The 17,610-nt window shown below is 31.4% G+C and overlaps 1 protein-coding gene across 4 annotated transcripts in view; it reads right to left on the reverse strand.

The window, feature by feature from the left end:
- The window catches only part of LOC107453275 (xibalbin-1), a 463,140-nt gene that overhangs the window by 16,071 nt on the left and 429,459 nt on the right, over positions 1–17,610 (reverse strand). For 2 of the 4 annotated variants that reach the window (XM_087158230.1, XM_087158229.1), the window contains exon 2: positions 5,952–6,062. In XM_087158230.1, the coding sequence (XP_087014356.1) occupies positions 5,952–6,041 (90 nt within the window). In that variant the 5' untranslated portion in view covers positions 6,042–6,062. The remainder of the gene's footprint in view (positions 1–5,951; positions 6,063–17,610) is intronic. The other 2 variants (XM_071178020.2, XM_021145724.4) reach the window with 1 other exon arrangement.

The following is a 17,610-nucleotide window of genomic DNA, read 5'->3' on the forward strand; positions in this document are numbered from 1 at the left end:
GCTTTTCAAAGGCTCTGTCGTCCATTGAAATAACGTATTTTTGCGAATAATATAATATTTTTATTAGCTATTCATGACTGTTAGATCAAGTTTAATCTACCTTTGTGCTGACTTTGAAAATAGCGTAAAATGTCATTATGAAGTTTTGTCAAAATTAAAAGCGTTTATTATCTCATTTTTCAATATTTAAAAAATCGCTCCGTCGATGCATTGCATGGGCATATAAAAATTTGAAAAAAATTAGATATCATTCATTGGTTTTGAAAATTTTAATGTAGGAGGAAAATTTCAAAATCTCAAAATTAGCGATTTTTTTTTTAAAAAACAGTATAACTTTTAAGGTATTTAAGATTTTTCCGTCTTTAAGATATGATGGTATGTATAATATCAAGTTATAGCTTCGTCTCAACATTTGTAAGGCACTGTGACTTTTTATTTTCCTTGGCAATAGAGCTCAAAAATGACTGTTAACCTCACATGGTATCTATTATTACTCGTGATAATACCACGTGTTTAACCTCACAGGCTATCTATAATATTAATGCCCAAATACTGAGCAAAAGATAAATTAATGTTGGAAAATTGTATTTATGAAAAAGAAAAAAACATTATCTCAACAATATTAAAAATATTTAAATTGAAATTAGTAATTGACATTAAAAATATTAAAATCAAGTAAAGAAAACAAAACATCATAGGAGAACTAGGGGTTGATCACGACCAGCTCAGTATCCCCGGCTCTCTCTGGATCGCTTCGCGACCCTTCGATCATTCTCCAGATATCAAAATATATCATTTTACTATTTTTTTTCAACTAATGTGCTCATTCGTAAATCAAAACTGTTCTGTACTTACACAGTGTTTTTCAAATTTTTATGCTCTAAATTATTGAAAAAATAATGAACATAGTAGTTAAAAATTTAGAATAAAGATTGATATTTCTTTCTTTTTTTTTATAAAAATATTCTGGACTTATTAAATAAAAATAATGTAACCCTTCTCGTTTTCTAAAAAAAAAATTTCGACAGTGAAAATTTATCTTGATTGTTATTTTGCTTGTTTGTTTTTGATTGTTTGATTGATTATTTTGAAAGTTTGTTTTGATTGTTATCTTCTTTGCTAATATGAGCCTAATTTTTACCTATGAGCCTAATTTTTTAATAATAGTAACAATTTACTCAATGATTTTACATAGAATTTAATTAAATTAGTTGGGTATCCATTTCGTTTAATCAAATTCTGAAAGAGTTTGTCTATTTGCTTTATGGATGAATAAACATTATTTTGAAACATTATTTTAATTCTTTTCATTTGATTAAAAATGGTGTTTAAATAAATGTTTTTGGAAACATTAGAATTCCAAGTAATTCATTTATTTATGTTAAAATTAAAATAATTTCTTTTATCGTATAAATCAATAATGCAGATATTTTCTTCTTTTTTAATACCTGAATCCAAAAAGTTAGAATTAATACTATCATCATGATTACGAAGCAAGATTAATTCCTTGGAGTAAATATTATTTAACAAAAGTCTATAATCTTGAAAATTAAAGATAATTAAATTATCAATAAATCTAAAAGAAATTTTAATATTAAGAGTATAATTGTTTTCATAATAACGTAAAAATAAATTAGCTAAAAGAGATTTTAAAAAAATTAGATCCTTGAGGTATTCCATCAATTTGAATAAAAATATGTTTTCCATTGTAAAGACAATTATTAAAAAGACAAAAATTGATTAGAATTTCCCAATAATCAAAATCGCAATTATGGATATTTTTAAAATCGTATTAATAACTCAAAAGAACATCTTTTAGTTTAGAAAGGGGAATGCTATTGAAGATATCCTGGAAATCGCAAGTCGCAATAGAATTAATTTTATTTTGTTAAATAAATTCCAAAATCAGTTGATTAATCCACGAAAAACATTCTTTAATAATGTTGTTATTAATTTTATTTACGAAGTTCGAGAAAATGGTGAAATGTTTAGTTAGGTAAGTATTAGACACACATGCAATTGTTCTAAATTTAATAGGAATGTATGAAATTTTGGATTGATAATTAAGTAAAGAAATTGTATATTTCTAATTTTAATTTTTAACCTCAAATTGTTTTAATGATATTACTATTTAAATTACTAGGTTCAAATTTTTACTATTCTTTTTACTCCTTATTTAAAAGTTCAACATAGAATTTTTTTTTACAAAAGATTGCATAATTATTGTTAGCTTAGTCTATGGGGGGGGGGGTAATAACAAAATTTTTTGGTCGTTGCTTAATTTATAGATCAATTTTTAGAAACAATTTTTACATTGTTATTGATACTTAAATTTTCCTTATTATTGAAAACAAAGTTTTTAAAGTAATAATAAACAACCCATTTCCAATTTGTTAACATACCTAAGGGTAGAGAGAATTTATTTGATATCTCTAAACAAAAATTATTGAGATTATTATGAAAATAGAAGTATTAAGAAGGCAGTTAAAGAATTTTATTAATTGATAAATGGTAAATGGGTGTAAATTTCGTGCCTTTTTGTCTTTAATTTCTTTAGTTCTAAGTTTTCCATAATATTTAAATCACCAGTAATAATATGTTTATGATGTTAATCAACGTAGAGGAAATGTTATGATGTTATTTCAGAGAGGAAATAAAATAAGCCTTAGAAGTTCTCTTCACAGAATTATTGATATGATATTTCCCACATGGCGACTACTTCCCATGTTTTAAATGTCAGAAATATTCGTAAAAAACTATGTCTATTATTTGAAAGTGTGGTGCAGTAAATGTTTTCATAACATAATTTGCCGCAAACGTTAATTAATTAGCAGATTAATTTAAGTACGTACAAAAAATCATTACCGCTTGCAATTTTATGGACATGGTTCGCTCGAGCTGGTGTTGTTGTTGTACATTTCTAGTAATGCTTGTTTTCAAAGTTGTATTTGTGGCTTAATAATATCGAAAAATTGAAATACTTTATGTATTTTTTTGATTTAAATAGATGCTTATTAAAGTATAGCGTAAGAGGGAGTTTATTTACTGCTTTCACGCAAAAGATTAGATGTCAAAGAAAAAATAAAACTTGTTTTTTTTGAGATTTATTGCTCTCTTAAGTTTTAAATCTATAACTATTGATTTTTTGATTATTTTTTTAAGAATTATAATTATCTTTGGTGAGTTAAATCTTTTATTTGTGAGATAACAAACGGTATTAATATTTATTTATTGCCGTAGTTCCTTTAAAGAGGAAAAGGTTAATAATAGTTTTAAAATTTTGATTTTAGTTCTTATTTTATCTGTTGAAATCGTATAAAAATCCCCCTTTCTAAGAATAATCATCTCAGCACTGAACAATTATAACGATATCTCGATACGGTGAAAATTAGCTCCAAATATTGTGTAAAATTAAATCAAGTTACGATAACAATAGAACCAAGTTCCAAAAAGAAAGATAACGTGGTTCGATTCTGCACCGTATTTCAACTGATTCGAATGATATTGCGGTTCGAAACATTCTGCAATTTCTAACAGTCAATTTAATCTTTTGACACATACAATATTAAGTATTTTAATCCTTTACTGATAATTTACTAGTTACTAGCTTTCGCAGGCTTATTATCATAAGTAGTCAATTATTTATCTCAGGCGCCTAATTGAGGAATATGATTATAGACTATATTTACTTTCTGAGAATATATATTTACTTTCTCAGAATATATTATTAAACTTAGTCTAGGCTATCTCAATTTCGAGCTATATATATCTTAGTATATGTAGCTGTAAATCGTATTGCTGTCATTTTGGCGGAAGTTGTACAGTGAATAGACACAATTCATAACTTATTTAAATGTCACAGAAAAATGTCATATTTTAGATTTTTTTTAAATATTTTGAACATTAGCAAGTTGTATTAATATAATGCAAACATTGTACCCACTGCACTTGGTTCTTTTCTGAACAACAGAACATTTAAAAATTTACAGTTTTGCGTTTGGTACCATTCTGAATAACAAATAGGTTAAAATTTTCCAGTTTTTAGACAACAGAGCCCTCAAAACAGCCTTTATTTGATATAATATACTTTCAGTATTTAGATGAACACAATCATATTTAAGTAGCCTATTCTTTCTTAGAAACAAATATTTTTAAAACTCTTCGTGGGGATAGTAACATTGACAAAGTCAACCTTCATCTATCTAAAGCAGTGATTCTCAACCACTGTGCCGCGGCACTTTTGTGTGCCGTCAAATTCTTAAAATGTGCGGTCAAATATTAGAAATGATACAGTAAAAATTATAATGCTTTTTCTTTATTACGAGTAAAGTTTGAATTAAAGAAAAGTACTTATATATATAATATTACATATATATATATATATATATACAGATACATTTTATAATTTTTCCACGCTTTAACAGCGTGAACATCTTTGTCGGCGATTGTCTTGTCTCTGACAATCTTATAATAAGTTAAAATAAGAAGGAAGTGTTTAAATTGTCTTTGACAATTTTAAAAAATGATGAAATAAGTAGAAAATTTAATGACTATTAAAATTATTAATTAACAAAGGAAAGCAAGCTAAATATTGACTTTCAAACGGAAATAAAAGCTAATCATTAAAGTAAGCTATGCAATTAATAGTTATAAAAATTTAACAAAGGATAACTGACAAAAAAAATAAGCTAACAATTAATAATCAGCAAAAAAAACTAGTTAACAAGAAATCACAAAAAAATTAACAGTTAATAGCTATAGAAAACAAGCTGACAATTAATTAGCAACAAAAAATAAATAACTGTTACTAACTAATAAAAAATTAGTCGAAAGAAATAATTAATCCCTTAATAAACATGCTTTTGTAGTACATATCTCATTTCACATTCAAAATTATAATCACAAACTATTTAACACAGTGTATTATAGTTAAGTAAACAACTTTTAAACTAATTTTTTTCATTGTGTGCCGTCAAATTTCGAAATCGTTAAAAGTGTGCCGCCCCCCCGAAAAGGGTTGAGAATCACTGATCTAAAGGTACCCCTTTATAGAATCGAGTTAACATGTTTTATATACTAGTGAATTGGAATCGTATTTTTTAGTGGTAGATACACTACAGTACTCCCGCATCAGAGTTATAGCTGTGATATAATTCGATGAATGGATACCTCTAGTCTATTCATTGCTGTTTTGTGAGAAGCCGGGAGAGCTGTATTAAGATCACTGTACTTTCTGAGTGCTGATCGTGAGAGCTATTTTAAGTTCACGGTCGTAGTCGCGCCTGTGTTGTCATTAGCAGTCTAGTGTATACGTTGTATAGGATCAAACCTGAGAAGAAACAGCGAGAGATGGATGTTTGTCCCAAGTAGCAAGTCAACTGTTCACTGGGAACCATCCATCGAAGTAGGCGTATTCAAATCGAAGTGGGAGTTTCTGTCAAGATAGGCGTGTTCATATCACGTCCGGGTCACCCATGTGAGGAGTAAAGTTATAGACAATGTCAACCTTCATCTATCCAAAAAGTACCCCATTATAGGATCGAATTAACATGTCATATATACCAGTGAATTGGAATCGTATTTTTGAAGCGGTAGATACACTACACTGTTGTCATTTAAGAAGTGGCTAGAGGCTTAATTTCTACACTGTATTGTACCATAATTTAGTTTGTAAACTTTCCTTTTTACGTGATTATTAAATATTTACATGAAAGGCTGACTTTTTATTATGTGCGTTCGTAATGGCTGCCTTAAATATTATTTTCTAAAATAGTATAACATTCTATATAAAAATATTTCCATTTGGATCGGCCGTTGTTATTTTATTAAAAGAAACAAACAGATAAAAAGGACCATTTGCCCTATTGTATAAACGAAGAACAGGGTTTTACACAGGAATTCAAAATTTGGAATTATAAAAGTTTTGCTGAGATCTAATTGAGCAACTACTTACCACGCATAGCGTAGCCGTGGATGAGTTGGGCAGAGAAGCAAAGGAGAAAGGAGAGTAGGAGGACCGTCTTCAGAGGAAGACACCGCATTCTTTTGTTCAAACACACACACTGCAAACAAAAATGAATTCATTTACGAACACACAAAGAAGTACATTACACGCACCAATTAAGTCTCTCTTGTGAAAATATTTTACTTTTTGAATGTTAATGTCATCCAACAATATGTCACCAGGTGAAAACAAATTATACAAATGAACCTTTCCCTCCCGAGGAAAGAATCATAAATAAAGAACTTTATCTTTATTAGTTCTTTTATTATTTATGATTTCAAAAGTCACAGTTAAGTCTTTGTATATTTAAAAATCAATTCTAGATGCGTTGAATTCCTCTAATTTTCATCCATTGTGATTTTAAGAATTAAAATTAAAATGTAGTTTCTCTTTAACGAAATCGATTCCTTTTAAAAATAAAATATTGATTAACCATAGCCAAAATTTCCTTTCATGGAGGTTAAAAAATTTTGCAGTGATGTAAATGTTAAAAATTTTTTATTCCACATGTGTTAAGTTCAAAAATATGTAATTATAACTTTTAAGTAAACTAGAGGGCTTAGCTTTCTGTTCGCTCTGCTCACCGATCTCTGTGTTTGCTTCTCATTCATCAAGTTTTTTTCAATTATTACCCAATGGTAAAATGGGTTTTGTTTTGGGTATGATGGCGTGCGCAACTTATTTGGACGTTATCACACTTTTCAACTGTATTCAAGAGTAATAGCAAACAGTGCGCATGCGTCGTCGTAGCATGCGTTTCTATGGTGAGCGCTGCTGTTTTTCTTTTTCTTTTCACTAGCAGACATTTTTAAATGTGTTTACATAATAATAATTTTAAGTATTTTGATATTCTTTTTTATTATTAACGTATAATGACGTGCTTGGCGGTGATTTCAATATAAATATGAATACTGAAGAAGCAAAAGTATTTTGTGACGTCTTGAAACACGTACATAGGCAGGATTTGAGCGACTAACATCAATTGAGATAGTTTTTGCAACCCGTGATTTGAAATGGTGTGGCGTTTAACGGAGTCAATCCAGAAAGAAAAAGTATTTGACCAATGGGGACTTTCTTTAATTATTTAATTAGTTGCTAATTAAATCTAAAATTCTCCCTGTTTAAGAATCATTTCCAAAACTGAAACGATTCACTTTTCAATAAATTGAATTGAAAAATACAATATAGTACACAATAGTATACACACTATTTTGATAAATTTTGTTTTTTGTTCATTTATATTTTAATTACAGAGACAAGTCATTTATATTTGTTGATTTATATTCGTAATTATCCATTATACCACTCTATTTTTAACTTATTTTGTCCTTCCAGTTATGTTTGTAGTTTTTTATTTTTTTAAGTTGATAAAAAAGATTTCTGAGTTTATAAAATATATGATTACAATAATCTTATGTAAGCATTTTTTGTTTACATGTAAATTGTACCGAAAGGAATACATACCTAGATGTGAAAAATAATAAACTGTTCTAAAAAGACTATTAAACTTATGAATGTGTAATAAAATAAGTAGTAATAAATGAAAAATAATTTGACTTGTTAACAATATTAAGGATAACTTTTTATCACATCATCATTTTTATCATCAGAATCTTTTTATCACATCATCATCATTAAATCATTTTTGTCTTTTTATATTTTGAAAAATTTCGATATAAATGACTTCAATACCTAATTTCTCTTATTTTTCAAATTTTATTTATTGATTTATTTATTACTTTTGACAACAAGTCGAGAAAAGCGTCAGTCATAGTCATAGTTTTTCTGTTAACTTTTTAATATTTATATGTGCTTAGAATCAAGACCAAAAACGACAATTTTTTTAAAGTTATTAAAAGAAGAAAACTGTCTTAAAACATCTTATTGTAATTGTGAATTTAGAATTTTCTAGTCTTAGATTCATAGAGGCAAACATTTAAATTTCGATCAGGTATTAGTTTTCAATGAAAGCTGGCTAAGAACATCGAATTCTATTTCTATGTTTAGAATCATATAGCCTTAGATTCATAGAGGCAAACATTTAAATCTCGATCAGGTATTAGTTTTCAATGAAAGCTGGCTAAGAACATCGAATTCTATTTCTATGTTTAGAATCATTATAGCCTTAGATTCATAGAGGCAAACATTTAAATCTCGGTCGGGTAGTATTGGTTTTCAATGAAAGCTGGCTAAGAACATCGTATTCTATTTCTATGTATAGAATCTTATAATCTTAGATTCATAGAGGCAAACATTTAAATCTCGGTCGGGTATTGGTTTTTAATGAAAGCTGACTAAGAACATCGTATTCTATTTCTATGTTTAGAATCATACAGCCTTAGATTCATAGAGGCAAACATTTAAATCTCGGTCAGCTATTGGTTTTCAGTGAAAGCTGTCTTAGAACATCGCATTCTATTTCTATGTATAGAATCTTATAATCTTAGATTCATAGAGGCAAGCATTTAAATCTCGGTCGGGTATTGGTTTTCAATGAAAGCTGGCTAAGAACATCGTATTCTATTTCTATGTTTAGAATCATACAGCCTTAGATTCATAGAGGCAAACATTTAAATCTCGGTCAGCTATTGGTTTTCAGTGAAAGCTGTCTTAGAACATCGCATTCTATTTCTATGTATAGAATCTTATAATCTTAGATTCATAGAGGCAAGCATTTAAATCTCGGTCGGGTATTGGTTTTCAATGAAAGCTGGCTAAGAACATCGTATTCTATTTCTATGTTTAGAATCATACAGCCTTAGATTCATAGAGGCAAACATTTAAATCTCGGTCAGCTATTGGTTTTCAGTGAAAGCTGTCTTAGAACATCGCATTCTATTTCTATGTATAGAATCTTATAATCTTAGATTCATAGAGGCAAGCATTTAAATCTCGGTCGGGTATTGGTTTTCAATGAAAGCTGGCTAAGAACATCGTATTCTATTTCTATGTTTAGAATCATACAGCCTTAGATTCATAGAGGCAAACATTTAAATCTCGGTCAGCTATTGGTTTTCAGTGAAAGCTGTCTTAGAACATCGCATTCTATTTCTATGTATAGAATCTTATAATCTTAGATTCATAGAGGCAAGCATTTAAATCTCGGTCGGGTATTGGTTTTTAATGAAAGCTGGCTAAGAACATCGTATTCTATTTCTATGTTTAGAATCATACAGCCTTAGATTCATAGAGGCAAACATTTAAATCTCGGTCAGCTATTGGTTTTCAGTGAAAGCTGTCTTAGAACATCGCATTCTATTTCTATGTATAGAATCTTATAATCTTAGATTCATAGAGGCAAGCATTTAAATCTCGGTCGGGTATTGGTTTTCAATGAAAGCTGGCTAAGAACATCGTATTCTATTTCTATGTTTAGAATCATACAGCCTTAGATTCATAGAGGCAAACATTTAAATCTCGGTCAGCTATTGGTTTTCAGTGAAAGCTGTCTTAGAACATCGCATTCTATTTCTATGTATAGAATCTTATAATCTTAGATTCATAGAGGCAAGCATTTAAATCTCGGTCGGGTATTGGTTTTCAATGAAAGCTGGCTAAGAACATCGTATTCTATTTCTATGTTTAGAATCATACAGCCTTAGATTCATAGAGGCAAACATTTAAATCTCGGTCAGCTATTGGTTTTCAGTGAAAGCTGTCTTAGAACATCGCATTCTATTTCTATGTATAGAATCTTATAATCTTAGATTCATAGAGGCAAGCATTTAAATCTCGGTCGGGTATTGGTTTTCAATGAAAGCTGGCTAAGAACATCGTATTCTATTTCTATGTTTAGAATCATACAGCCTTAGATTCATAGAGGCAAACATTTAAATCTCGGTCAGCTATTGGTTTTCAGTGAAAGCTGTCTTAGAACATCGCATTCTATTTCTATGTATAGAATCTTATAATCTTAGATTCATAGAGGCAAGCATTTAAATCTCGATCGGGTATTGGTTTTCAATGAAAGCTGGCTAAGAACATCGTATTCTATTTCTATGTTTAGAATCATACAGCCTTAGATTCATAGAGGCAAACATTTAAATCTCGGTCAGCTATTGGTTTTCAGTGAAAGCTGTCTTAGAACATCGCATTCTATTTCTATGTATAGAATCTTATAATCTTAGATTCATAGAGGCAAACATTTAAATCTCGGTCAGGTATTGGTTTTCAATGAAAGCTGACTAAGAACATCGTATTCTATTTCTATGTATAGAATCTTATAATGTTAGATTTATAGAGGCAAACATTTAAATCTCAGTCAGGTATTGGTTTTCAATGAAAGCTGTCTTAGAACATCGTATTCTATTTCTATGTATAGAATCTTATAATCATAGATTCATAGAGGCAAACATTTAAATCTCGGTCAACTATTGGTTTTCAGTGAAAGCTGGCTAAGAACATCGTATTCTATTTCTATGTATAGAATCTTATAATGTTAGATTTATAGAGGCAAACATTTAAATCTCAGTCAGGTATTGGTTTTCAATGAAAGCTGTCTTAGAACATCGTATTCTATTTCTATGTATAGAATCTTATAATCTTAGATTCATAGAGGCAAACATTTAAATCTCGGTCGGGTATTGGTTTTCAATGAAAGCTGGCTAAGAACATCGTATTCTATTTCTATGTATAGAATCTTATAATCTTAGATTCATAGAGGCAAACATTTAAATCTCGGTCAGCTATTGGTTTTCAGTGAAAGCTGGCTTAGAACATCGTATTCTATTTCTATGTTTAGAATCTTCTTGTCTTAGATTCATAGGGGCAAACACAGCAATCTTGAGCAGATTAAAAGTTATTAACAGATGAAAGAGTATTTAAAACATTTTACCGCTTTTATTTGTTTAAAATTTTATAAATAAAAAGAATTCACGGAGGCTAACATAAACCTAATGCAGATGCTACTTTTCGAAAGTTATTAAAAGATTAAAGTTGAGAAAAACTTACAAGTTAACTTTCGCCTTTTTTTAACGCATGAAAAATAGCTGTTCTGCTATTTTCGTCTGATGTAAGAAATGTAGGATTATTTCAAGAGCAAGTTATCGAAGTATGAATCTAAGTCTGAAAGAAAAATAATAATATTTTTAAGAAGAACAGCGCATAGTACTTGAAATGAAATTGGTGGCTGAGCTTAACCAGAAAGTACAAATTTGTGACATTTCTAATGCTTCTTAATGCGAAAATACTTCTTAAGTGACAGTTAAGATTTGCTTTTAACATCAACATTAAAGAAACAGTTTTTCAAATAATTTTAAAGATTCAGAAAAAAGATAATTTCAAATGTCTTCAAAAATTTATGAACTTTTTATAAAATAAACGTTCTCTTTTTATTCCTTCTTAATTCTTTGTCTAGATCTCTCGAATAATTATTATTTCAAAACATAAAATATCCCGCAGCGTGGCAGCTGACAGTAAATGCGACAATCTAAATCTTATGAAGTACACTCATTAAGAAATTTAGAATGTTTAAGTTTACTTTGTGAAACTCTAGATCAAAATGTAATTAACATTTTTATATTAAGTGTTAATTTTTAACCTACAATAGATCTATTCTTTGATCAGCATTTTAAAATCATTTATAAAAACACATAAAGACTGGATTAATATTCTATCAAAATGATTAAAACTCAATCCCAGATTAAGAAGTCTAATGCAAGAATTATGGATAAACTAGATCCTTCCAACTAAATATCAAATGTACAGAAGATAAAACGCACATGCTGTGAACACAGCGACTTCTTTTTATTTTATTTTATAACCGTCGTTGAACAGTCAACCCAAATTTGGGTTTACGACTACTAATGTTCAACTTCCTGGTGTTGTCATTTCCAACAAATCCAGAAGACAAGGGAACTCCTGGATCAGTACCCCCAGAGGTATTGATTTGTTATGCGACTTTGCAACTCGACAGATTTAACGTGCATCGGTCACCATTTACTACACGGGGAGTCTTCAGCCGGCCTGGGATCGAACCCATGAACTTTTGGACATGGGTCCAGTGCCCAACCAACCAGGCTATCTAAACTTCTTGAAATGAGACGCGAGATTCGAGTGACGTGTAAGTCAAGTTAGGGCAATATGGGTTGGAATTGCACTGTCACGTAGCATACGCTCTCGGGTGTATGTTCTGCTCCAGCTTCGTAAAAAACTAAGTCATGTGGTAAACTGCAGAATATAAATATATATACGTGAGTGTGCGTGATACAGCATTAGAATTCAAATCTACACCAATTACGGCAGTGTTCCCCAACCTTTTAATCACCGCGGACCTGTCAACGTTTGATAATTTTAGCGCGGCTCGCTGGGGGGGGGGCGACGTTGATTGTTCACATTTTAGATTATTTTGATTTATTAATTTTAATTTAATTGTGTTTATGCATGCCTTCGAAATAAAGTATAGTTACTTCAAAAAATAAATGTAAAGTGATTTAATATTTTAACTTACTAGAACGTTAAATCAAGGAGAAACCATCTGGGGGTGATCGGAGATAGTAACACCCGAAGTGTGTTTTGCCTGAGTCCAGTTTATACCGTTGCTTTGTTTTGGTTGCTGTTACTGCTAAAATTTTAATGGAACACAGATATTTTTAATTTGTGGTATAAACTTAGGAATTTAAATTCAGTTTCAATGAAATGGGCGGCCATTTGATCCACCGATCGGTACCGGTTCGCTAACCGGGGGTTGTGGAACACTGAATTACGGGATTCATTGAAGAAATTATATGAAATTAACTTTTTTGAAGCAAATAATGATGCCTTATACTCAATTTTAAATGCAAGCCTATATTTTACTATATACTTTTAACGTGCAAAATGGGATAATTAATAAAAAGGATATTTATTGCATATTGGCGGAAATGTAAACATCCAAAAGTGTACTCATCTCTTAATATAAATAAAGATCCTTCGTAAGATTAATCAAAGCAGCATTAACTATTTCCGGACACGTGTTTGAAGGATATATTAATATTTGAAATGATATAGTTATCCGAGAGAAGATCTTGGGACGAAGAATTTCCGACAGAAGAAATAAAAAAGAAATTGTTCGGAAACATGCCATTTTGTTATCTTAATTGAATGCGCTATCAGGAGTACAGAATGAAATATTTCCAACTCAATACTACTTGCGGTAGGAAGAGAAAAAAAAAAGCATTTCCGAAATTCGAGTCTGTTCCGGCTTATCCATTTCTTCCTTTTTTGTACCATAATGAAAGCTCCTCTTTTGCTTCCAAGTAAATGCCCATAAAGAAAAGACAAATTATACACGCTTGTCACGAGACTATATATTATCCTAACAACGAGAACAATATATTATTCCATTAAATTTTATATCTGTTTTCACGGTAAAACGGGATATTTCCTCTAAGCATTCATTACGTTTTCAATTTTTTTTGTTGTTAAAGAACTGGACTTAATACATAAGAATATAATATATTATATAATATAATATAATACAATATAACATAAATGAAAAGTTCTATAAAAATCAAAATTCGACTTCGATAAATAATTATTGCAAGAAGTTTCTGCAAACCAGTTTCAAGTGTCCAAATATGTAACTAGTGAATATTTTTTTTAAAAAAAGTAAACCAACAAGCTTCACTGACTAAAAAAATCTATAAAAAATCCTATCAAAATAAAGATCGGACTTCGATAAATATTTATTGTAACGAAACTTTTCGTCAATGGGTATCGAGAACATACTTCGAATGTCCAAATAAGTAGCTAGAGGATTTTTTTTTAAAAAAATAAATAAAAAGTAAACTAAGGCAAAAGTTTCGCCAACTAAAGAAAAAGTATTTGTTATCAAAGAATATAGAAATGAGAAAAGATTCAGCTCCTCGAATAATTAACTAACGCGGAGAAATGCTCGGCGTGGTACGCTATATATCAGAAAAACAACTAGCAGGTTGAGCAACATACACAAATTTAGCAGAGCGTCATCTGAATTAAGATCCAACGCATGCGCATACGAAGCAAAGTGATAGTCAGGAGTTACGTCACGCATGAACCGATTGTTGGACAGCCATACATAGTTAGGTACGCTACTTCCCGTCAACCATTATATTGTTCTTTTTTAATGTTAAAATGTGTTAGCAGGCTTAATTAACTGAGATGATATAGATGAAATACCTTAATTAATCCTATACTACCGTTTATCAATCGTGTAAAAATACGAAACAAGATACCAATAAATAAAAAGGGAAAACTCTCCTCCCCCCCTACTTTTACCCTTATTGTGTTTTTTACTTTTTAACAACCGTCGTTTAACAACCGACCTAATTTTGAGCTTACGACTCCCAATGTTAAACCCGATCCAAAAGACAAGGGAACTCAAGGATCAAGTCTTGTGAGAAATTTTGCTTTCGTGGAGGACTTTATTTGATGGAACAAACCCGCATTTGCGTTACATGAAGAGGAAAACCACGAAAACCTCCCACATTTTGCCTGATGGCAAGGGGACTCCTATGCGTTTACCGTTGAGGCTATTTTACGTCAGCACTGTGGTCGGTACAAGCCGGATGCGGAATTCGTATCGACCAGCTCTCTGTGGGATTCACGCTCACGAATGCTGTATCCCCTGAGCCATCACATAGGGGTTAGTAGGAGAGGAGGGTGCAAACCCGTTTTAATAACGTCTGTGATTGGTGCTCCTAAATGTTGTGTTTTACTTTATAAACTGGGACCAGTCCCCCTAATCTTGGGGGACTGGTTTACATTATGTCAATGGAAGTTAGACTTCTTCTCCTGTGTAGATTCTCTGTCTGGGTATAAAAATTGCTGAAAGGCACAAAGAAAAAGAAAACAACTAAATACAAACATTGGAACAAAAAGCAAAACAAAACATGGAATTGACTTAAGTTAACAGAAATATTCAGATAATCGAGGATTTGTAAAGTCCTTCTACAATAAAGATTCGACTTCGATAAATAATTATTGTAACACAACTTTTCGTAAGCCAATTTCGAGAGTATAATTCGAATGTCCGGGTAAATTACTGGGGGAAATTCAGGGATGAGACAAAAGAGGTTTCTGATTGATATCTCTTCCCCTAATTACACAAAAGAGGAGTTTGCAGCAGACGAGAATATGTAGGCGTCTCCTAATTAAAACTTCGGCAGATTCCTCTCACATAGCCCAACATGTGAGCGTATTATACCGATAAGCGGAAAAGGGGGAGGAGGTGGGGAAGAGGCGATAACATTTCTGGGAATATCCCGAAATTTTCCATGTCAGTGGATAGATTACGTGTTTAATAGGACTCTGCTTAGATATTATTAGACCTTTGGGGGCTCTCGGTATAAGCGGAAAACTACCGTTTCAGTTACAGTCACGGTTAGAAATCTCTTTTTTGGGGAAAACGACACTGATTAATGCGACAAACTGCGTCTTCGTCTTGTGATTAAAGAATGTTTAGTAGTGCGAGGACATCAAAGTTTGGGGACAAACTATCCCAATGGGAAAGAATATTCGAAAGTTCTTGGAGATAATCCCACATAGGAAAGAATTTCACTTTTGTATGAGTGGGAGAGAACATTAAATTGGAAGATTTGAATTCTGCGCCATTAAGTGTAATAATATGTCGACAACAAAAAGAATAAGACAGCTTTCAGTTCAAGATTATTAAAAATGAAGCTTTACATAGGAAAAAGCTTTTCATTGTTGAGCATTACTTTAAGCATGGTTAATACAATCCCTGGCCATTACCGAAATTTCGCAATTTTTTTTGAGCCGTTATGGCTCAGGCGATAGAGCGTTCGCCTTCCGACGAGGTGAACCGGGTTCGAATCCCAGAGATGGCTGGTCGATACGAATCCGCATCTGGCTTGCACCGACCACAGTGCTGACGTGAAATATCATCTCTGGTATACGGATGTGTTAGAGTCCCCTTGCCGTCAGGCTAACCGTGGGAGGTTCTCGGGGTCTTCCTCTCCATGTAACGCAAATGCGGGTTAGTTCCATCGAAAGGTCCTCCACGAAGACAAATTTCTCCCAATACTTGATACAAGAGTTCCCTTGTCTTCTGGATTGGGACAAGGCTACGGAGTTGAGCATCAGTAGTCGTAAACCCTCAAAAAATTGGGTTGGCTGTTCGATGACGTTTATAAATAGTCCTTCAGGGAATTCCATCTCTTGTAGAAAGATGCTGTTTTTTAATATTAAAATGAAAACCTGGTGTACACATGCTCGGTATTCTACACATTTATGTTTAAATATCATTGTCCGGTATTCCCTACATTGATGTTTTTTAAATGCTGCAATATTTTGCGCAATATTGGTTTAGTCACTGGCTATGTAATTTACCACTTTGGGTGATCAAAATCTCCAATTTTTGTGGCTGTACACTTTAGGACCTTCTTTTCATTTTCATTCCTTTTCTGTTTGCTACATCTTAAATTTATGTCTATGAGTTCATAATTACCACACCTTAAAGGAGGCAATTGAGCTTTGTCATAATTTCAATTCAAACCACAAATGCAAATTGATTATTGATAAATTTAGCAAATGAATGCGAAGGTGTTAGAAAACCCACATAATCATTTTACCCTATATCCTTTTTTTTTTGGAAAATAATATACTGTTTACTTTATCAACCCATAAGCAATTCGCAATTTTTAATTAAGAACCTGATTTTTCTGTTAGATTTACCTCTTGCGATTCATATGATTAAGGTTCTTGCATTCGATATGAATAAGAAGGTAAGAAAACGTTGGTTCGGTAATTATTTTATTAGAGAAAGTGCACTTTTCAACTATGTATTGTTTGTGAATTCTAAAAATAGGCTTAGCACTTTTATTGAAATCGATGATAACTTATTTTTGTTCCGTAGTAAAAAAAACATAATTAGGTTGCGAATTATTTACCATCGCATAAAACAATGAAATTTACTTCCTAGCATAAAGCAATTCCTTCGTCGAAATTATTCATTTTATTTCTCGAAATAATTTAACGTTGTGTAGGGTGCCGAATTGAAATTCCGTTATGATGCATCTTCAACTTTCGTGAAATAACGATTTGTAGTTCAGGCTTAATCAAAGTTTTGGAAAGAATGCGAAACTTGTGAGGTTGAAATTATTCAATTTGGAGTCTTGCAACTATATCTTACATTAGTCTGGTTGTTGCAACTATTACAACAACTTGCATTAGTCTTTTCGACACACGAAAAAGGATAAGTAAGATTATTTTACATATTTGGAAGCATCGATTTTACAAATTCTTTATTTGGGATATTTCGATAAAAATAAGAATTGTATTGTCTTACGAAAACAATGCCTTTTTGTTTGGTGATTATATGCTCGTGCATTCTAATATTTTATTTTTTACTATTTTATAACCGTCGTTGAACAGCCGACTCAATTTTTCGGGTTTACGACTACTAACGTTCAACTCCGTAGCCTTTTCATTTTGAACCCAATCCAAAAGACAAGGGAACTCCTGGATCAAGTATTGGGAGAAATTTGCTTTCGTGGGGGACTTTTTTGATGTAACTAACCCGCATTTGCGCTACATGGAGAGGAAGACCACGAGATCCTCCCATGGTTTGCCGGACGGCAAAGGGACTCTCACCCATGATCCGTCTACCACTTAGGAAATTTCACGTC

Source organism: Parasteatoda tepidariorum, chromosome 2, assembly GCF_982258835.1.
Source record: "Parasteatoda tepidariorum strain Cologne lab strain chromosome 2, Ptep-v5.0, whole genome shotgun sequence".
Classification (NCBI taxonomy): Eukaryota; Metazoa; Arthropoda; class Arachnida; order Araneae; family Theridiidae; genus Parasteatoda; species Parasteatoda tepidariorum.